The 22,157-nt window shown below is 53.6% G+C and overlaps 7 protein-coding genes across 7 annotated transcripts; 4 read left to right on the top strand and 3 right to left on the bottom strand.

Moving 5' to 3' along the window:
* Window positions 1-472: 472 nt before the first annotated feature.
* NFIA_081180 (uncharacterized protein) lies at window positions 473-2,737 on the top strand (the record flags this gene model as incomplete). The annotated part of the gene is made up of 1 exon (XM_001260070.1): window positions 473-2,737. One exon carries the CDS (start codon window positions 473-475, stop codon window positions 2,735-2,737), a length of 2,265 nt encoding a protein of 754 aa, XP_001260071.1.
* A 117-nt stretch (window positions 2,738-2,854) lies between these two features.
* Window positions 2,855-3,163, bottom strand: NFIA_081170 (uncharacterized protein; the record flags this gene model as incomplete). The annotated part of the gene is made up of 1 exon (XM_001260069.1): window positions 2,855-3,163. One exon carries the CDS (start codon window positions 3,161-3,163, stop codon window positions 2,855-2,857), a length of 309 nt encoding a protein of 102 aa, XP_001260070.1.
* A 2,133-nt stretch (window positions 3,164-5,296) lies between these two features.
* On the top strand, window positions 5,297-7,083 carry NFIA_081160 (uncharacterized protein; the record flags this gene model as incomplete). Its single annotated transcript, XM_001260068.1, has 2 exons — window positions 5,297-5,471; window positions 5,525-7,083. 2 exons carry the CDS (start codon window positions 5,297-5,299, stop codon window positions 7,081-7,083), a joined length of 1,734 nt encoding a protein of 577 aa, XP_001260069.1.
* Window positions 7,084-8,326: 1,243 nt separating this feature from the next.
* Window positions 8,327-11,428, top strand: NFIA_081150 (TAPT1 family protein; the record flags this gene model as incomplete). The annotated part of the gene is made up of 1 exon (XM_001260067.1): window positions 8,327-11,428. The coding sequence occupies one exon, from the start codon at window positions 8,327-8,329 to the stop codon at window positions 11,426-11,428; it is 3,102 nt and encodes a 1,033-aa protein (XP_001260068.1).
* A 59-nt stretch (window positions 11,429-11,487) lies between these two features.
* On the bottom strand, window positions 11,488-12,568 carry NFIA_081140 (putative LaeA-like methyltransferase; the record flags this gene model as incomplete). The annotated part of the gene is made up of 4 exons (XM_001260066.1): window positions 11,488-11,951; window positions 12,018-12,289; window positions 12,344-12,454; window positions 12,510-12,568. The coding sequence occupies 4 exons, from the start codon at window positions 12,566-12,568 to the stop codon at window positions 11,488-11,490; spliced, it is 906 nt and encodes a 301-aa protein (XP_001260067.1).
* Window positions 12,569-14,166: 1,598 nt separating this feature from the next.
* On the bottom strand, window positions 14,167-17,312 carry NFIA_081130 (glutamine amidotransferase subunit DUG2; the record flags this gene model as incomplete). Its single annotated transcript, XM_001260065.1, has 6 exons — window positions 14,167-15,839; window positions 15,888-16,074; window positions 16,125-16,676; window positions 16,724-16,855; window positions 16,904-17,029; window positions 17,082-17,312. The coding sequence occupies 6 exons, from the start codon at window positions 17,310-17,312 to the stop codon at window positions 14,167-14,169; spliced, it is 2,901 nt and encodes a 966-aa protein (XP_001260066.1).
* Window positions 17,313-19,622: 2,310 nt separating this feature from the next.
* NFIA_081120 (uncharacterized protein) lies at window positions 19,623-21,068 on the top strand (the record flags this gene model as incomplete). Its single annotated transcript, XM_001260064.1, has 2 exons — window positions 19,623-19,682; window positions 19,749-21,068. The coding sequence occupies 2 exons, from the start codon at window positions 19,623-19,625 to the stop codon at window positions 21,066-21,068; spliced, it is 1,380 nt and encodes a 459-aa protein (XP_001260065.1).
* Window positions 21,069-22,157: the final 1,089 nt, after the last annotated feature.

The raw sequence follows: 22,157 nt of genomic DNA, 5'->3' as shown, positions 1-22,157 counted from the left end.
CACTCTGTGCCCGTTTCCGGCCCGGTTCTGCTGCTGGTTTCCCACCTTCACCTCCCCAAAGCCTCGCTTGACAGGAGAACATTCACTCGATCTCGCTTACCTGTTGCTGGAGCAGGTTTTCGTGATTCTTGCCACTCGTTTTGTTGTGTTTCCCTTGCCTCCTGCTCACTATTTCTTTCTCCCCTTCTGCTCTCTCTCCATCTTCTCTCCTTCTCTGCGAGAGCATCTCATATTACCATCTTTCAATCTTCTAAAACGATCATCAAGCAAGTACCAATTCTTCAAACAAGATATCTTCATCTCAAAGGATCTCATCAGAGTATCGTCCAAGAACCTCAATCATCTCTTTATCGTTCTCCTCAAATCGACTCATCAAGAAGCCACCAAGTGCTTCTCTTCTCTCGACAACATTCCAAAAGACAAGAACCTTGTGTTGTCGAGTTTCTTTCCCCTCCACCACCTCCCAAGCACCATGACTTCTCACGTTGAGATGTACTTCCTGTACGGAGAAGCCTACGACGAAACCGCCCCAGTTACAAGGGCAGAGGCCTGGGTCCGTCAGTTCGCTTACGCGGACTTGACGACCGGCGCCGCGCTTTCCTTTGCGCTCGTCACTCTCCTGGGGGTCATGGCTTTGTTTTGGGAGGATCTCGCTCCCTGGATCTCGGCCGTCGCGAAGAGACTCGTCTCACCGATCCTTGCCGTGGTTGCCGCAGCCAGTTCGCTCGTTATGCAGCTGGTTAGCGTTCGCTCCCGTCAGGAGCTCGGCACCATCGTGCAGGATTGGGTCAAGCAGCCGATTGTCGACTGTCGCCTCGTCCGACTCGTCTCCGCCGTTGTCAGCTGGTGGTTTCCCTCCAATCAACCCCTGACAACAGCCTGCCGGCTAGCCGGTTCATTTGTCTGCGGTATGACCGCGTACGTGTGGCTCTTCTTCCCTCTTTCGCAGTTCCTGTCTGGCTTTGCCGACGGTCTGCTGACTGAGACGAAGGAGATGTCCCTGTACTGCATGGGCATCCACGGACGGTGGACCATCGCTAGTCGGCTTACCTGGCGTCAGTGGGGGAGGGTCGCCTTCTGCAACGGTGAGGAGACCGGACTCGAGTTGCGCGCGATAATCGAGGACGATTGGCAACTGCCACGTCTTTTCGACCTCGACGGCGAGATCCACCACCTCCGAATCCCTGCTTTCGCGGTTGCCAGTGTCTCGCTCGCCATCACGGCGGCGTGGTCGTTCCGCGCTCTCTCCGAGACCGCCTTGTTCGCGCGTGTCGTCGTTGTTTTCCAGCAGCCCTCGTCTCCGGGCCAGAGAGCGGACCATGTCGCCGGCAGCGAGACACAGCTTTCTGGGTCGTCAATCAACAAGCGGCAGGATGACTTGATGAACCTGATCAGCAGGTACGAAGGCATCCTTTCCGAGAAGGAACGTCTCCTGTCCGCCACGACCCAGAAGCTTAGGGCGACCGAGCAACGGATGGAGGATGGCTGGGCTCAAGCCAAGCGGCTGGCTGCCCTCCAAGTCAAACGCGCAGAGGAAACTCGCGCCCGTGAGTCGACCGACGTTGCCCAGTTGCGACGCAAGCTCGCGGAAACGGAGGCGCGGCTCAGCCTGGCCCAGGGTAGAGCGAGAGCGGTGGAGGATGATGCCACTGCGAGACTGCGGTCCCTCTGCAACCAAGTGGCCGAGCTGGAACAGCAGCTGCAGGCCCAGAGGGAACAGGCGGGGGACATTTCCCTGGGCGAAATCGATTCGCTCAGAGCCGAACTCGAAGTTCGGAATGACCAGCTCGTCGCCATCGAGCACCGCCTGGCCGCCGCAGAGGCCCGAGAGCGCGACTCTCGTGGCCGGGCAAACGATACCGAAGCCGAACGTCGCCAACTCGCCGATCGCGTCCACGAGCTCGATGCTCAAGCCCAGGAACTCACTGCCCAGAACGAGGTGCTCCAGGCCTTGTGCGACACCCTGTCGCAGGAGTGTGGTTCTCTGGCGGCAATCCAGCAGGAGCGCGACGACGCCTTCGGGCTGATATCCGCCCTGCAGCACGAGCTCGTGTCGACAAGAGCGACGGCGGAGACCGCATTTAGGGAATCCCAGGAGTCCCTCGCTCAGACTCGCGCAGCCGAATCAAACCTCCGACAATCCATGCAGGAACTCAGGCACGCCTGCGACTTGACTCTCGCGCAGGAGCGTGCGGCCAGTGCTCGGGCTCAGGCTCGGGCGTCCGAACTTGAGGCGGAGGTCGAAGACCTCCAAACCAAGGTCGGGCTGGCCATGAGGGACGCACAGAGGGCCCAGGAGAGGGCGGTGTCTGCCGAGAGGACCATCGGGATCCTCCAGACCCGCCTGACCAGGCATGAGGACGCTGCCCGGGGCGCGTTGCAAGAGATCCCCAAGCGCCAGATTGGCAATTTGGGGTCCATCTCCACCGCCCTGGCCGAGAGCGAGGTGAAGGTCGCCCAGCAGCAGGCCGAAATCGACGACCTCCGGCGCCAAGTCGAGCAGTTTAAGCTGCAGGGACCGTCTGGCCCGATCGACAAGGCTGTCCAGGAGGACGTTCAGAAGCTGCGGGCTGCCCTTGATAGGGTACGGAGAGAGCGGACGGAGGACCAACTCCGTTGGGACAAGAGAACGCGTGAGCTGGAGGAGGACAACCGAAAGCTGCGCATCTCCCTGTCGAACGCAGAGGCAGCGTCGGGCCGCCGCCCTGGCGGTCGCCGGCCTCCTACTCTCCCCTGATTTCCTACAGGGTGCTTGTTCAGCCCACCTGGACCGGCCGGAGAGCCACGTTTCGACGGGGCTTTCATGGCAACGGGCCGGTGGACCCCTGAACAGAGTCCCTGGATCGGGGCCCTATTACTCCTTCCCTAGATGTCGACGTTTCGGCTCGGTATCCTCGCAGTGGCATAAGGTGAATGGGGGCAGCGCGTGTTGCGGAACGTGGGTGGGCTGGGGTCCTTGATGGACACGCACACGGCGCTTGCCAGGGATAAGGGGGGCAGTGGAGGAAGGAATTGCCTTCGGGCCGGGGACTTGGACTTCAGGGATGGACTGTGGGCTGGTGAGGCGGGCGTGTGTTGGTGGGCGGGCTAGGGGTCCTTGATGGACAAACACACGTCCCGCGGAGGGAAGGAAATCATCGGAGTCGGCGTGAGTCTTGATCATGGCCAGTATTGATTTTGAAGCGTCCTCTCTTCTGTGCTGTTGGCGTTCTGGCGTTGTTCTTTCACATAACGAACGAATGAACCGCTCAGTTACAACTGAGTGATGATTGAACGAGTATGACTTGACCTCTCGTAGACTTGATGCCGTAGACCTTCCCAGTTCATACTGTGATTTGCAGTTGTTGATCAATCTTGGCTGATAATGATCGACTCGGAAGATCACCTCCAGCCCTATGGACCAGCATTTGTAATGTCACTGGTTATGACTTGTCCTTTGATGTTCATGTTCATGTTCAGAATTTTCATGATGAGGTGCTCCATGTTATCCACCAGCCCTGTAGACCCGCGCTGTTTCATGTTCCCCCACTCGAGTCCACATTCTCCATACTATCTATACACATAGTATGGTGGATCGACATATCGCTTATGAGAAGGGTCCATACCTATCCATTTCATTTTTCAGTATTTTTGTGCGATCATATGTAACATAGACAGAGTATACAGAGTATCTAGTCTCTTAACTAGCTACCACTTACCAGTCTACTGCAGACATTGTTCAAGCTCCATTCATTGCAGCCGGTAAAAAGGTTTAAATGCTAGAATGCCAAGCAGCGGGCGTTTCCTTATCCAAGGCTTTGTTGATTCTGGTGCTTTTTGTGGAGACTTGGATATCGTCTATCCATTGGATACAGAATATAGCATATGCTGTCTTTGCAACGGTTGCTCAGTACTCCGGTGTTGACATTGACTGACACTGATAAGTACTATTATTATTGACACTGGACAGTCTGTAATGGTGATGCCCAGACTCATGTCCAGTTGTTTGTGTTGAAACAGATGCATTCGTCTCAACAAGGATGTCTGTGGAGAGAACTGCTCCTCCATGGGTCAGGAAAGTCTAGCGCCCGAATTGTTTCAGCTTGAAAAGGAGTTTGTTTCCATTAGCTGATTTGTTAGTTTATTGGGTGATGATTTTGAGAAACCGAGGGGACAAATAGATAGACAGAGGACTAAGGAAAATACGGTTTGGCCGTCATCCTCGTCTTCATCCATCCGTTCATTCTTTGTCCATTTCAGCTTCTTCATCTGCTGAACCCCTCCATTCCTTATTGCATCATCTTCTTCTCAGCTTCGTCAGTTGCCAATCATCAGCGTCCATTCCTTCCAAGTTCCAGTTCCAGCCTCGTGTATCTTCATCCCCACAATCCGCACATTGACACAGACACGCGCCCTGACCCCTATCTTGGCAAAGGGATCCATCACGATTACTCCCTCTGATACGAAGTAGAATACCTTCAGTCGCTCCTTTGTGTCTCATCTGCATCGTGCATTGAATTCGAAATCAATGGTGAATGGTTATTGTGCGATTGATCCGCTGCGGTTGTTGATCCCCCGCCCCTGAAACAGGTCCTTTGACGAGCGCTTTGCGACCGTCCAAGGGCCATGCGCCTGGGGATCTCGTAGCCGCCGATCGAAATCGATCATCTGGAACTCTGTCGCTCTTTTTCCTGGGCTCTTGCTCGAAGTTTCAAACAATCCTTTCGAACATACTGCTCTTTATCTCTCGTTTCTGGAATCGCTATTGTGCGATTGCGACTGTGCGCGGCTGGCCCGAGCAGGTCGATTCAGTGACACCTCTACCTCGTCAGGTGTAACTCACCATTCGTTGTGAATCTGTCGACTCCGACTTCGTTTTCGTCTCTGTCGTTTGCTATCTGTTTCTGGCCGGACAGGTATACGCACAGAAATAAATATGCCTTGCTGCGGTGAGCGCGAAAAGGGTCCTGTATCAAGGGAGGAGAAATGGGACTCAGTGGTAAGTGTGAAACACGGGCGCGGTCACTGATAATTGCAAGGGAGTCGCTGATTACCTTGCTTGCAGAATCTGGACGACTTCAAGTCCGAATCGTGTCTAACGCCCTTCTCTTACTTTTTGGTATACGTCTTTCTTTTGGTATCCCTCGCGGTGTATGGCGTCGACACCTTCACAGCAGTCAATCTGCTGGCCTTCTCTCGATGGGCCGGCTCAATTGAGCCGGCTATTCCCTTTACAGTGTCGAGATGGATCTTTGCCGTTTGCATTATCATCTCTTTCATCCTGTTGTTTCTTCGGTGGCTTCATGCGATTCGCGCGATGCGCTCGGGGAGCATTGCCCGAAGTTACTTGGATCCGCTGGCTGCGCGGGTCCAGAGTATCCGTATGGGGAGACGTGGTCGCGGCTGGAGACGCTTTTTGGTCTTTGCGGAGTTAACGAAGAGTAAGAAGGGCGCAGAGTATGTGGCTTTGTTCGCGTACTTTTCTTTCGAGAGTAAGCCTCCTACTTTGTCTACTATTTGGGGTTCAACTGACGTGCCATTCTAGGTTGGATGAATACCGTGTTCGCAGATGGTCCCCGCCAAGTTGTCAATGCCATCACCTTGTACTCCGTAATGAGAATGGACCTTCTTCCCGGTGGTGAAAACTCGGTGGACGACGACAAGGCAGGCATCATACAGTTTTTCGAGAATGTCAAAATCTTAGCCGAGGACAACAACCAGAGAGCCGTGGTCTTGTGTGGTATGCTCTTCACGCTGGTTATCTGGGTGCTGTCGATCCTCAAACTCGCATCCGCTGTGATCCTCTACCTCATCTTCCTGTTCCACCATATCCCCGCCGAGGATGGTTCTCTGAAGGTGTATTGCCGTCGCAAAATCAACACCCGGCTCATGCGCGTCGTTCGCCGGAAGGTGGACAAGGCTTTGGCCAAGAGCACCTTGGATCGCGCGCCGACTCAACCACACCTCGCCCTTGACCGGAAACCGACCCTACCTATGGTGGTTGACCTGGATGCGGAGGACAAGGCACCGACCGTTACGACTCTCTCACGTTCTACGACTCAGACCACGCTTCCACCGTATACTTCGCGCCCAGGAACCGCGGCACCGGAGCGGAACCCAACTCTTCCTACCCTCCCCGACGTATCATGGACGGAGAAACCGGTCTTGAGCCGAACGGTGACTCAATCATCGGCGCATTCGGAATTAACATCGTACTCTGGGGCTACTGCAGTCTCCGGCTACAGCCCTCTTGATCGCGGGTCTTCACCTGCGCCGCCTGTTCCTCCTGTCCCTACCAGCGTGCCGATGCCCGGAGCACGTTCTTACACGCCCGTATCACGGCCGCCGACAACCCGGCCAACACGTACACCGGCGCCGCCGTCCGCAACCAACGCACCAAGCCGTATGCCCACGACGATAAACCAGGGCGACTATGAGGAAGCTCCACGCCGTTATCCCGATCCCTACAGTACCGATACACCCTACGATGAAAACTATGGCGCGTATCAATCGTACAGTGCAGCCCCTGATCCTTACTCACGCTCCTTGACGCGTGGAGTTGCTGTCTCGCCTGGCGAGGACTATCCAACTCGGACGTTATCTCCTCAAAGTCACAGGGGAACAGCCCAGCCACCACCCAACGCACAGCCTAGTTCGTATAGGATGGACTATCCAACTCGGACGCTATCTCCTCAGAGTCACAGAGGAACACCCCAGCCATCATCCAACCCACAACCTAGCTATCCCGTACGAGCATACACTCCAGGCGACGCTGGGACGGCTCGACCTCCGCTGGCCGTTGATACAGCTGCAAGTTATGCCGAAGGAACATACACCCCAGTCTCTCAGAGAGCCACACCCCGACCGCAGCAGCAGAGCCCACAGCAGCAAGGAGGATATGTTGCATTTGATCCCTCCTCGATGGCCCCGAGCCAACCCAGTGCCGGCATTCGACCAACAAATTCTCCGGTTTATCATGCTTATGGCGGACCGGGCAGTGCTACGTCGCCCAACGGGCCTAGCAACCGAGGACCGCCTGTACGAGCCTACACGCCGCAAGGCTACAACCCTCAACCGCGGCCCTATCGACCAGACTACGCCTGATTGTTTCAGCATTGGGTAGTCCATGTACAGAACGATTAGTTGTGAAGCAGCTAGGTTTATGATATGTTACGACTTCCAGAAGAGCAGGTCTCTTCTGTGATTGATTGATGACTGGATCAGCGGACTTTGTACTTCATGACGGGCGGCTTCAGGTCGCTGTAAATACCCTTGGATCTTATTCGATCTATTTTCTTGTTTCAATACCTTCTTCGGGAACATATCATGGATTGACGCTGCTTTGCTCTCTGGCGATCGGTGGAGGTATTTGGAGCACAAAATAGATAACCACAGCCTAGACATAGTGGCATTTACTTAGCAATTCAATAACAGCCCTTATTTAAGTCTAAACTTGCGTGAAGTGCTGGCAGGATCCAGAATAGGCAGTTCAACCACTCATATGATCACAATTGACCATTCTACATTCGATATAGACCGGGGTAGAGCAAATGACTCCTTTATCTGCGCATATATCGCGGTGTCTTAACCCAACATGCGGTTACATAGTTTCTCTAAGCGTCAAAAGCTACAGCTTTTGTTCATCTCAACAAGTACCTACTTGCTATATGCCAGTGATCCTGCTTTTCGCCGGCGAATCCAGCGGCATGATGCTAGGGCCAGAAGACAACGACTGACGCGGTATTCCCCAGCCTTTTCTCTCTGTAGTAGTGTTTTCTGTAGTACTAACTTATAATCAATGTAGAGAACTATGATCGCAAGTTCTTTCCACCTATGGAGGGCTCAACCCATTGATTGGTGAATGTCGAGTGCTGGCCACGGAGGAAGGGGTATAGAGTGGACACCTTGTTGTCTTTTGCGCAGTGCAGGCTCTTTAGTTTATGGGCTTACTTCTGTATCTACCGGAACACAACTTAGGGATACATGAGCCTGAGATGATATCAAGTACTTGTAGTTATTGTCCTGTACATATTGTTGTACATACTGCTCGTATTAAAGCACAACAAACTGGGGCGGAGCACCTTATCAGCGACCATACCAAAAGCAGCCAACTAACCACGAAAGGAAATTCCTGGTCCTAGCTTACATCCACTTGGCCTACTCCGTACGGTGTACCTATGTGTCAACTGTCATCAAGCTCCACGCCACTGGTTAGGGTACATTTATTCCTGAGTACCTCTAGCACAGACAGAATGGGCTTAGATCCTCACTGAGGCTACACACGACGGTATTCACCCGCTTTACCTGACGTCGTGGATGCGCAGCGCCATCGCCATCGCTCCCTGCAATGGTTCCTCATCGGCGTTCTTCTTCCTCCGACCACCACCCTTCACGGCACGATAATCATCAGCCTTCGAGTTCCTCCGATGAGCCATGGGATTTGCAGCGGGAAAATGGCTCGAAGGGCGGTGAAATGCGTGAGTTGTATGGGGATGGGAATACCGACTTGCCGCGACCGGAGACGCCTACAAGCGAGACCAGAGACCGGGATATAGCCACGAACGGGAACGAATCGCAAACCTTGAGGCGTCAGAGAACGAAATCTATACGTCAAGAAACGGACGGGATTGGCGACACTACGAGCGATACTACTACAGCGAATGGGGCTTTGGATAACAAGGAGTCTCACAATGATTACGCCGAGCTGAAAGCCGGACAGTTTCCCCCGCAGCAGGCTCTGGGGCTCGTTTTTGAACATACCGATAATGGTGACAACGCCCACCGGACATCGTTGGTCGATGTGCTTCAAGGGGCTGAGGCCGGCGCCGCGCTGAATACCTGGTCAGAGAAGATGTCACCCTCGAAAGGGCAGGATATGGAGCGAGAGCGGGAGAAGGTTCTGAAGCTGTCTCCGGCGAAGATCCAGGAGCTCACGTCGTCGCCGCAGTCGATACCGTATCGTCCTGTGGCTTCGGGGACAGAGCAAGGCCGACGGGTGTTGTCGGATGGCATGCATACCACAGGTGCAGATTCGGACACGGGCGAGTCGAGAGTTCACGCTGGCCATATTGCTAGAGATTTTCAGACAGAGGATGGATCGGGGCTGGGAATCTCCGCCGCATCGAAACATTCCGTGTCCAACGGTCGTACTCGGCCACACGCCTCGAGGACAGTCTCGACTCCCACCTCATCGCGACGACCGACGCTACCTGGCACCAACGAACGGCTAGCGCAGACGTGGGCATCCCGGTCCAAACCGGACCGCCCGGGGATCGGTCTGGGGAACGGTCGCTTGGAGCAGGAATCCAAGCGCCAACTCAGCCCTTCGCCGGTCATCACCGAGCCTGCCTTGCCCTCTCCCATGCCGCCGTCCATCCCGCTTCCTCCGCTGTCGGTGCCGACGTACCTGCAGTTGGAGCTTTCGTCTGGCCGACCCTCGCCTTTGTATATCCATCGCTCCGTCACGAATGATTTCCCGTATGAGTCGTCGCGCGTCAAACTCGAGCGCTTGTCGAGTTTTCTGAGACTGCCGCCGGCCCTGGAGCAGGTGCTCTGGTTTGGAATTCTGGCGTGCCTGGACGCGTGGCTGTATTCGTTTACGATCCTCCCCCTGCGATTCTGCAAGGCTTTGTATATTCTGTTGGAATCCTGGTTAGTCAACCTGGGCATGGAGTTTCGTTTTGTCTCGGACTTTGTCATCAAGGGAATCGGGAGAGTCTGGCGGAGGCAGAAGAAATCAGCCCAGGTCTCGGAGGCTGAACGTAGACCGCGAGGTACTTCTGCAGAACGAGGACCAAGAACCAAGTCCGGGGAATCGCGGCGACGGCACCGTGCGGATACACACAAGCACCAGCATCGCCGGCAGAAGTCCATACCCTCTGCTCTTCTGCCTGACGACAAGGCCGACATCCTCAAGGGACTGCTCATGATTGCTACATGCTGTGTTCTGATGTACTTTGACGCCAGTCGAATGTACCACTGGATTCGAGGTCAGGCGGCTATTAAACTGTACGTGATCTACAATGTGCTGGAGGTCAGTGACCGGCTGTTGGCCGCCATCGGACAAGACGTGCTCGAGTGTCTCTTCTCGCGTGAGGCTCTAGAGCGCCGCCCGGACGGGCGCAGCAAGGTGTTTCGGCCGTTTGGCCTCTTTTTGCTGGCCTTGGCTTATACTGTGCTTCACGCCACGTCATTGTTCTACCAAGTCATGACGCTGAATGTGGCGGTCAACTCGTACTCGAACGCGTTGATCACGCTTTTGCTTTCGAACCAGTTTGTCGAAATCAAGTCGACGGTCTTCAAGAAGTTCGAAAAGGAGAACCTGTTTCAGCTTACGTGTGCCGATGTGGTTGAGAGATTCCAACTCTGGCTGATGCTCACGATCATAGCCTCGCGCAATATTGTGGAAACCGGAGCATTCAATTTCGTTGGCACGCTGAGCTCCAGTCTGAGTAGTCGGTCGACCAGCACCAACAGCACGCCTCTGTCGACTCCTCCCAGGTCGTCGTCCTCTATTCTCCCGCAGTCTTTCACCTTCTTTCCGTCGTCACTCATCTCCTCCTTCAGCCAAGTCAACTCCTTCCTGCCTACACTGGCGCAGGTTCTGGGCCCGTTCTTGGTTGTCCTCGGGTCGGAGATGCTCGTGGACTGGCTCAAGCATGCATACATCAACAAGTTCAACAACACCCGGCCGGCCATCTACGGCCGCTTTTTGGATGTTCTGGCCAAGGACTACTATACCAATGCGTTTGGCGACCAGAACCTCACCAAGCGTCTAGGACTTCCGGTGATCCCGCTGTCTTGCCTCTTTTTCCGGGTCTCTGTCCAAACGTATCAGATGTTCCTTGCCGCCCTGCTTCCGCACCAGCCTTCGTCGACGGCCGTTGAGTCGACCTCCCTCGCCTCGATTCACAGCCACTACGTGCCATCGCCGATCCCGTCCGCGCCTCCGCTGACTTTACGTACTATCCTCCCTGCCTCGGCCGCGCACGCCAGCGCTTTCTTCCGGACGGTGTTGGCCAACGCGATGCCTTCGCCGGCACAATCGGTGTACATTTTCACCATTGTACTCATTCTCACGGCGTTTATCCTCCTGTTGGTCCTGAAGCTGCTTCTGGGCATGCTTCTGCTAGCGTACTCCCGCTCGCGGTACAAGAGGATGAAGGCCCGGGAGGCGGAACAGGCAGCGCACAAGACGGAAAGCGGAAGTGCCACTGGCACTGCCTCTCGGGGACGCGAGTTCGCGATCGAAGGGAGCCGTCGCGTGGGCGGGTGGGGGTCGGTCGAGGTGAACGACGACAAGCGGCGGTGGATCTATGCGGATGACCCGGAGGGACTGCGGCGGTTGAAGGCGCGGGAAGAGAGGGACAAGGAGAAGGCTGCGAAGGAGGGCGAGGCGTCGATGGACCATGTGCAGCGCTACGAGATGGTGGCCAAGCGGATATGGTAGATAGATTAAAGAATTATTTTCATTATCATAATCATGACGGTCATCAATGTCAACACTATTTACATGATTGTACAACACCACGATCTGGCCTCCACCGGCTTCCTCGCCACCAAAACATACAGATTCACCAACGGCAACGCAGACGTGCAATGCCGCCCAAACTCCTCAACCAGCCGCTCCGCGCGCTCAATGGCTTTCTTCTCGTCAACCACCTCCCCAGACTTGACCATCGCATGCGGCATCAGCGCCCGAAGAACCTTCATCAGCCACGTGCGCGCCGGCTCCCGCAAATGCGGCTTATCCGCCGTGCTGTTGGCATACAGCCGGGCATCCACGAACCCCGTCTGCGCCGCCAGCTGATGGAGATACTGGGGGGCATACCCACACAGACCGAGCTTCTCGACCGCGTCGACGACAATCTGCCTCATTTCCATGTCGATGGGGGTAGGGTCGTCCGTGCAGAAGGCGGTGGTGTCGCAGTCGTCCCATTGGAGGTAGCCGCCTGGTTCTGTCGTCGCCTTAGCTACCGTACTAAAGTACAAGGAAACTGCAAAGAGAAGGGAAGGAAGGAGAGCAAGACTAGACTCACTCAGAAGATCGTACAGATTGCGCACCGCCCGCGGATAATCCACCTCCTTCAAGGCGCCGACGAGCAGCCGCACGTGCACGAGATCGTACCGTCCCCAGTGCTCCTTTGGGAATGGCTGTAGGATATCCTGCACGGTGAGCTGGATCTCGTGCCGCTGGGCCTTTAGCGAGCTGAAGGGGAATTGTGCGGGGGAGATGTCGAAGCCGTGGAGGGAGAGTGTGTGGCGCGGGTGATGGTTGTGGAGGGTTTGCGCGGCGTCGACGAGCCAGATCCTATGCGGTTGTTAGTTGTCATGCTCTGGTCGTTGGGGTTGGAGTGACGGCTACCCTGTTCCTGTGGCTACGTCTGCTATTGAGCGGATATTTGCCGTGGGAATAGATGGATGGATGGGGATGCCGCCGATGACGTCCACGAGGAAGGCATGTTGTGCGTTGAGACTATAAACATCAGCATCAGCAGTCTATATCAATATTGGACTAGGATGCGATGTACCGTTTTGATTCCTCGGGATCACGACCTAGGAGGTAAGCTGCGTCAGATGGGGAGGCCATGTTGTTACATATTAATGATATCAACAGGAGGCAGTGGTGGACAGATATGAGAAAGAAAGAGTATGAAATCTATCCATTGCAAGTCATACCATCATATGGAGAGCCAGTACTCTAGAAGAAAGAAAGTAGTGAATTAACACGCCATAAACCCTAAATCACAGAGATTATCCATCCAGGAAAAGACATCCACATTCACAAGTCAAGCAAATCCCCCGTGCAGCATACATACCCCGATATCATCACATCACATCATATCATATGCTGTCGGCCAGGCCACGCCACTGTACTGCACTCCCCACAACAAACGTACTCCTGGCCGTGCCAGCCCACTAGAAGGCTGCGGCCCCATTCTTGACAGGCTGTGGACCAGGAATCAGGATATTCCCGGATGCAAGAAGCTGGAGAGGGAAACTCCCACGAGTCTGGGCTGCGGGACTGCGGGACCTGCGATCAGCTCAGGGATTAATATCATCATTATTATTCTCTAGTCAGTAGTCTATTGGTTTTAGTCGAGTCTGGAGACCGGACAGAGCAAAAAGTACAAGACCAAGACAGACCAAACCCAGAGGAGACAATGCCCAGTGACAAGATGTCAGGTCCAGTCATTTGGAATCATTCATTTCAATTGAACGAATCCTGGCTTCCTGTAAGCACTAACCACGGGAAATAGTTAGTAGACTAGCTAGTTACTTTCCCGTGAACTGTCTCTGGTCCACTTCTGTCTGACCGTTGGCCTAAATGCGAATAGATGAATGCAGATGTTCCAGAAGCCAGACTGCTGGGTGGATAAATTATTGAGTAGGATCCACATCGTGCAGTGACTGGCAGCAGTGACAATCCAATTGATTTGGAATTGGAATTAATCAGTAGAATAGAAAGCTCCGGTTACAGGACAAGCAGAGACGTTGGCAGAAATCCCGAACATGAATTCAATCCTTCTGATAATACGAATTAGGCATATCCATCGTCTATCAATGTCTGGAAAAGTGAAAGTAAAACCCCTCATCCTCATCACTTCACTTCCTACTTACTCCAATCTCAAAGTATCAAGTAGGGAAATAGTACTCCGTACATGCTGCAGATTAATTCTTCAAGCTAAATAATAGTCCATACACGCGGACACCCACCATTGGCTGTTCTTCCTGCCCAGAAGGCAACCCGGGGCCTTGGGGACAGGCGGATGCCCGTCAGTATCCACTTGCATTCGTGGATTCGGGAACAATCATGCACGCAGGCGAAGGTGGAGGTTATCCCTTTCTTCAAGGTTTCTTCTACCTTTTCTGCTGAGCCTGGTTGCTGGATTGGTGCCTCGGGCTTTGCATTCGGTATCTGACTACTCCGTATCTGTTAAGTTAGCTGAATGTGCAAAAAGTGCAAGTGTTGTACCGGGCCACCGGCACGCTGACGAGCAGAGTCCGTGCGTGCGCTAAGCAAGCTGACTTTCATTTGCGTTTACTTCACAGGATGGTCAGAGGGGAAGTCTGTGAGCAAGTGGAGGGGAAGAGAAAAGGTTGCCTTGTTTAGGAAAATAGACGACGACCACTCAAGCTATTCATTGTCTACATTGCTGCAAGCTCTATTGATACGGAAGCTAACGGCTAACTGGGAAGGTGGCGCCTCGGCAACCGCGAAAACACATACTGGAAGATCTCCCGACTCTTGTACAGATTCTCCACCCGCAACCGCTCATTGTACAGATGCGCGTTGTCGCTCGCCTGCCCACAGGGTAGATTGGCCGCCGGCGCTGAGAACTCCTTTTCCAGGAACCGGATCGTGGGGATCGAGCCGCCCTCGCGGATGAAAATCGGCTGGACAGTTGAACGGGTGACGGCCAGCTCCCGGGCAGTGGCTGCGGACTTCTCGTCCGAGGAGTCCCCGCTGGCGTCTGGGGAAAGGATCACGCCCGATTTGCTCGTCAGAGTGGACGAGGTGGGTACTGTCCTGCTGAGGGCGGAGCGCTGGCGGGCCTTGCTCTTGCCTGCGGACGAGGTCGTCGTCGACGTGATGATGCGATCGATGTGCGAGGCCAGGCTGTCCGAGGAGTCGGTGCGCGCGAGGCCTGGCGTGTCCTTGCCCTTGGAAACACGCTGCAGCGGCGGATACTGATGTTTCTGGCTGGTCTGGTCCCGGCTCCAGGCCGCGGTGATTGCTTCCGAGAGGGTCGCGAAGATCTCGTTGTCCGGATCGCCTAGCCAGGGGTCTGACTTGCCGGTGATCTCGACTGTGAGGTCGTTCTGTGACTCCAGCTTGTCGAATTGCTCCTGCGCGTACATGGTGAGGTTGGCGGCTACCTCGTCTGCCTCTTGATTTGGGACGACTCGGATCGAGAGGCTGGCTTTGGCTTTGCGCGAGATGGTGGTCGTCGAGGCCTTGCTGCTTCCGGGCACCTCGACCGAATGGATGGTAAGAGATGGCTCCCGCCACCGGTGCATCAGCGAGTTGATGAGCGCGTCGCAGTCGGTGATTTCAGGGTGCTGCGGTAGCAGAATCCTTGCCACGTCCGCGAATCGCTGCTTTTCGGCTTCCGTCAAGGGAAGGACCAGGTCATGGAAGCCTGGGATATTGACCCGCCCCTTAGGCCCCACCAAGCTGGCAAGCAGCATCGACAGATCCTTCAACGGCTCATCCAGCAATGCGCTGCCATCAATACCGCTGTGCAGATCCGGATGGTCGCTGGTGACGATCAGATTGGCATGCACCACCCCCCGCAACCCGTAGGTCAAACACGGGTTGTAATCGTCTAGCCAATAACTGTTGGCCAGTAGAATCCAATCAACCGGCCCAATTTCCGGCTTGTGCTGTCGGACGGTCTCGTGAAATCCTTGAGACCCGGACTCCTCCTCGCCCTCGATAAGGAAAACAACGTCACAAGGAAGCGCCTTTTGCCGTGCTAGATCCGCTGCCGCATACAATGCCGCCAGGATAGGCCCTTTGTTATCCGAAACTCCACGGCCGTACAAAAAGCCATCGATGGATGCCAGCTGGTACGGATCGGTGTTCCACTTGGTTCGGTTGGCATCCGCACCCACAACATCGTAATGGCCATAGAACAGAAGAGTCTTGTCGACTTTATCCGGGGAGTTGGCGCTGAATCGTGCGTACACAATCGGATTTGTGTCCTGTCCGGTAGGCAGGAGCTTCGTCTTCGCCCCCAGGTAGATGCAGTGTCGTCGGAGGAATGCCGCTCCCTGATTGCACTCCCCGGCGAATTTCGGGCTGGCCGAAACGGTTTTGAAGGCGACGAATCTAGCAAGACAGTTGACCATTTCGTCTGCACGCATATAAGCATCATGACCTGGTCAAATATTCTAGAGCTTACCATTATTGATCGGTGCTTGCTCATCCTGCTTGCTAGACACCTCCGTCAAATCCCAGATGCCCACCGTATTGTCATTGCCTCCACTCGCGTAGATAAGTCGGTCCTTGAATCGACCAGCTGCAGACGCCAGCATCGTTCCTCCGTGAGCAATCCAGCTGCCCACTTCTTCAAATCGAGAATTAAATTTCTAGCCACGAGGTCAGACACGCTCCAACATCAGTAAAGCCAAGAGCATACCTTGATGACTCCATTCGAATCACCACAAACGACCAATCCCTGAACAATATCAACTGCCCAAAGATCGCCTGTATGCCCGGTGATGCGTTTCACCAGCTGCCTAGAGTCCAAATTCCAGATGTTTAGCGCACCCCCGGAAAGACCACAGTAGAGAAACGATCCGTCGACGGCCAGCGCAAGAACCGGATCCCTGTTCTCGAGCGCTGCCATTTCGGACGGCGCCTCGTCCTGGTCCAACCGCCACAGCTTGACCACGCCGTCGCCGGCGCCCGTCACAAGCACCTCCTCCGTAGGCGATGATTCAAGCAGGCCTCGGACAAGAAGCATGGTGTAGATGTATCCATGATGCGAGAAGAGTTTGTGATGGTCGCGCTTGAAGGTCAGGACTTGACCTCCCTGAATGACTGCCCGTACGCCATCAGCACCCGCATCCGGCCGGGGTGCGCGTGACCCGTCGGGCCCCCGGGAATCAAAGAACCGGTGCGTGCGCTTCGACAGATGAGCGGCTGACTGATTCGTCGAGACTGCATCTGTTTTGGAGAGGTCGCACCACTGGAATCCTCAGTACTGAGCCTTCCGGAGGATCAATATAAGCCTACCTGGATGCTAGTATTTTGGCCTCCGCAGTAGATCGTCTTCAGACTAGACGAGTACGCGACGGAGAAGATATCGCCAACGTCGTGGTGAGAGTGAATCGAATATAGTCGATCAAACGTCCTCGTGGACCAGACCTAGCAAAGTCAACAAGCTGGACTTCAAGCAGACGCATAATTAGTTACATTGATGACGGAATCTCCACCACTGGAGAAGAGAAGGTCGCCGTCCTCGGACAGATAAAGCCCCAAGACACTTTCTTGATGAGCGTGGACAGAAAGCACGAGTTCATATGTCTCGAGAGACCACGCCTATGCCGGATTCAGTATATGCCTACCAAGATTCAGGAATCAGGATACTTACCACAATATCTCCTCCTTGTAACCCAGCAAAAACGCACTCATCATCTATGACCAGAGCAAGCACTGATCGACTAGCCTGTACTCGATGTCCAATACCACAGTCTGGTCGGGTGGTGAGATGATCCGGGCCATCGTCGAGGTGTTGAGTCAATGGCCGAGAGTCTGGCCCCGGAATAGTGCGATCATAATTTTGCACTGAGGGATCGGGTTTCCCCTGTACTGCGCTGTTCATCGCTAAGACACGATGAACCAGAGAGTCTTAGCCAGGTTTTCTTTCTATGGATTGGATGCTGTGGCTTTGGCTGGGAGGAAGTTGATGGTCTGCTTCGGCCACGTGATGCTCTCTTGCAAGTGGTGTTGATGAGTCACCTCAAGAACTACCGTAGATACATATAAACGAGTTAACAGAGGAGAAATACAAATTGAAGAAAAGAAATAGGAATCGATGATAGCGCTCCTTGAATTGAGCGCGCAGTCAACGAAACTCCGGGGAATTCTTTTGCTTCTTTTCTGCGGTGATGTCGTGATCGAAGGTGTGGCGGTGCAAGTAGAGGCAATGAAAGCATCAAAACGCAACGAAACAGCCAGCCATATCCCCTGGGCAATGGAAGTACTTCTTTGTGACATACCTCGAAGGCGCTCTCGGTTCTTCTGACAACATGACTGCCTGCATTAGATGGTCAGTTTCGGAAATACTACTTCTGTTTATTATCCAGGCTGCTGCTAGTACTGCATATAGGACCATTAATGCTCAATACGAGGCAGTACTGACCTAGGTTCCCATAGAAGACGGGTTATCAGAGCATTCGTCCTGCATTGAGACATATTCCATCAGGTTCTAATCTGCAGACTTCAGGGGATAAATCAAATTATCAGTAACACAGGGAAGATGAAGTAGGCAGATGCAGCATTTATACCCATCAGAATCCTGAGATCAAGGGAACACAGAGATATCGCAAGACAAGGGGAGAATGATGAAGTGATGAGGGACAAGGAATGAGCAAAAGAGTCACAGTCACATTGACTTATCTACCCCTAGCTGAGATATGAACAAGATACTGTAAGTACATGATTTCCCTGCCGGAGATACGGTGTAGCTCTCCCATCATGATTTTCTTTTGCTCAAGGCTTCTTGCATGCGACGGACGATAGCTTTGACCATTTCTTTACAGTCCGAACTCAACCATGGCATTCCATCTGCCACACACCTTACAAAAGCATCTTAGAGGATCCAGAAAGGCTCGTTGTCATTCTCTTGTTTACTCCGTACTTTTTCAATCAAGATGGAATGAGTTGGAGCCTTGGAGGATATGGAGGCTTTGGCTAAATTACGCGTATTGTAAGACGGTGAGATTATGTAATAAGGGCAGTGCACCAGCCACAGTGGCGGTGACATCTCTCACCAATCAGAATCCACAGCATCACCGCTACTCTCTACCACTCAATACCTGAGGTATTGGCATGTGCCTCGTCAACCATCATCAAGGATCTATCTTCTCAAACAACAATATACCATGAATAGTAGATCAGTCCATCAGGTTGACAGAAGTACCTCCTGATAGTCATAAACCGCACTGTCTTTTATCTCGGAGGATATGCTGTTGTGCCCAACCAACTCTACTGGCCCGAGTACAGTAGTGCCGCCAACGATCATGGATGGTGATGCAGCCGAGCACCCTCATCGTGTTGTGCCAGCAAATCGCGGTCCCCACGAACCTTCTAAATCGGCGTGGCTTAATGGCTAGTGCTGCTGCCTTTGCAACCCAAACGAAGACCAGCAAGCACTAATCTCCTACATACAGGCTGACCTTTCCAAGACCTCAAAGGTGATTTGACTCCAAAATGCCTTGAAAAATCCAGGCTGTACTGCTCCGCCAGCTATATCACACCCAACCAGGCCGAACACTCTCGCGGGATCACATCCTGTTCGCTGCTTTGCTCTTATTTAGGCGCCGAATCTTGTCTTGCTACAAGTTACAACTGTCAACCATCCCAGCCTCTCCATTTCTTTACTTCATTCATACTTCCAATATTTGAGTTGGTCCTGGACTTGGCCGCCCTGACTCAGTACAGTCATCGTATAACTATTTGTTGGTCAGGATCTTTCTCTACCAGGAGGTACCTTCTTAGCTGCTTTTAAGATTTCAAGCTCAGCTGAGAATTTCTATTTTGAAATAGGCACCAATTTTCTTTGTTCCTTTTTCGCCTCCCAGGTCTCTGGCTGTGCTCATTGATTATCTAGATATTTTCAAGGAATCTTATCTCGTTCTTTGAATTTTCCCTGGCGGAGAATAGGAATAAGGGGAAAAGCCCCGGTTCCCCACCTGTGCCGACACATCCAGGCTCCATATCTATCTATACCTGTCTAAGGTGCTCTTCACCGCTTGATCTCGGAGCCACCGCCGACTGCGATCGAAATTATATGAATCACTCGTCTATGCCGATGGACCTTGGTGATTGACAGCCGTGGACTCTATCCTGGACGACAAAAGTTACTCGTGGCCATTGGTACTGTCCGATCTAGCACCATTTACCCGTCAGCATGCCTCCGTTAGGCGAGACGATTGCCGTGATTGACAAGTCCGGCAAGGTAGTAAGCACGGTAGGTACTTGGCACTTTTCTCGTCGTCCCCAAAAGATATAATTCGATCTGACCACTGCGCAATAGAGTAAACACCTCTTCGGGGTCTTTACGCAGGCCAAAAATGCATATCGCGAACGCAAGGCTCAGATTCAATCGGAGCGCAACGCCAAGATTGCCGAAAGGGAAGCTCTGAGGGCCTTGCAAAACTATCACATCGATGATGCGCCGTCAGTCGCTCCCTCTCGCAGAAGCAGAAGCACACATTCGCGACACCATCGACACCGTCGCGCCCCTTCGCACTATGAACAGGACCTGCACTCGGTAGCCTCGCACACGGAGTCCTACTACGCCAGTCCGTCGGACATGGTCCGACGTCATACGCATCATGATATTACTAGGGAACTTGAGCCGCGCCCCAGGATGGGTCGTTCCAAATCAGAAGCTCATGTCGACATGGACTTGGCATACGGCGAGTTTCATCCATCGGCCCTGGCCACGGCTCCATCCTCACAGCAGCAGCAACTCCGAAGGATCGAGGACCCTGAACTCAATGGTTTGGTCGATCGCGCCCAATGGCTTCTCGAGGAAGCCAACTGTGTGCATCACAGTGCAACTGCCACGATTGCTCACCTTCAGAAGAACCCGGACGCCATGGCCGCCGTCGCGCTGACCTTGGCTGAAATCAGCAATCTGGCCACGAAAATGGCACCTTCTGCACTGGCCACCCTGAAGTCGGCCGCCCCCACCATTTTTGCCTTGCTAGCCAGTCCGCAATTCTTGATCGCCGCCGGTGTCGGTCTCGGTGTCACGATCGTCATGTTCGGCGGGTACAAGATCATCAAAAAGATCCAGTCTGCTGGCAACGAAGTTATCCGAGGACCGGTGGAAGACGACAGAGAGTCCGTCATCGTGGAAGACATGATTGAATTCGACACCGATTGTCTTAGCGGAGTCGAGATGTGGCGGCGTGGTGTCGCTGACGCGGAGGCAGATAGCCTCGGCACATCTGTCGATGGTGAATTCATCACTCCGACTGCGGCCGCTATGTCTGGTATCGACATCACCACTGCACGTATGATGCGAGACCCTCGATTCAAGTTCCACGACGACGAGTCCGTTGCCTCATCCCGCCGTTCCCGTCGCTCGCGGGCCCCGAGGGGCAGCTCTCGGTACCATCAATCTGAGTATGACGCCAGAGCGGAGGCGTATGCAGGCTCGAAAGCACCATCGGCAGCTCCCTCGCGGACGCACACAAAGATCTTCTCCAAGGCCCCGTCCAAAGCTCCCTCACAGGCCCCGTCAAGAGCCCCGTCCAAAGCGGAATCGCGTCATTCCGACAAGGACAGAAAGCCCAAGGAGAAAAAAAAGCGGTCCAGCCGCCTGCGGCTGATGTTTACAGCCTGAGCACTTCATCTCGCATATGGCACCAGCCATTGTATATGTGTACAGCATGATACGGTCTTCCAAGACATGGATATTCATAGTGAGGCCGGTCCATCATTGACCTCCTTTTTCACCTTTCCTTTTCCTTTGATCCTTTTCTTCGTTCTCGTCGAATGATCTCCTTCTTTCATTTGCAACCAGGACGATCCTGGCGAAGAGTGATGTATATAGTTTCTTTGCATACTTTCCGGCGTTGGGATGGGTGTCTCATCACTCCTTTGAATGGTTATCCAGCACGCGGTTTCCTTCCTGGCAGATCACTTTACTGCGAAGATTGCACATACACAGGCATTCAAGGTTAGTCCATGGGTTAGACTAGATTGCCATCGTCTGCATCGCACTCATCATCATGTTGTCATTTACGAAGCGCATGAATCACATCAAACGAAGACATGAATAATGTGATTTGGATTCCACTTTTCTGTATCATTCACTATCAGCAATCAACCAGACACGGGAAGTACGCTGCAAGGACGGTTATCTCATCCCGCCCGCAGCGTACGCAAACAACTCCCACCAGAATCCTTCCTCGGACCTTAAAAGGCCCAATTAAATGCCGAGTCATACAGCAGGAAGAGTCTGAGTCCGTACGTGGAAGATGAGCGAGAGTTTCCTCTCCTGCATACTGACAAAAGCTGCCAAAGATATCGATGGTGTTGGTTAATGTAGAGCTCACAGAAGCAGCTGTTTAATAACTGGCAGGCTGCATCTCAGCTCACTGTCTAGATTGATTGACATATGGAGTAGCAAGAAGACCTCTCGGTGCAATCGGCACTGCAGAAAGCATCCTTTGCCGTGCCCTAAATATTAGCATCATCATCATCACCATCCGCACACAGCCCCAAACATTCTAGATACAGTATCCTGAGACTCGGAGTCCTCCGAAGCAGACCACGGAATCACAGACCAGACGCAAGGAAACGTCTAGTAAATGCGAACCTGGCTTGTGCTGAGAACAATCCCGCGGAAGACGGGGAGAGAGAGCGTTGTTCGGCAGATGCGGGCACGTCGCAGAGCCGGGCCACAGCCAAAACGCGGTTCACCCGGCGT

The sequence above is a fragment of the Aspergillus fischeri genome, genomic scaffold (assembly GCF_000149645.3).
Source record: "Aspergillus fischeri NRRL 181 1099437636264 genomic scaffold, whole genome shotgun sequence".
Taxonomy (NCBI): domain Eukaryota; kingdom Fungi; phylum Ascomycota; class Eurotiomycetes; order Eurotiales; family Aspergillaceae; genus Aspergillus; species Aspergillus fischeri.
Note: the sequence above shows the minus strand (reverse complement) of the source record. Positions and strands in the feature narration are given on the sequence as shown.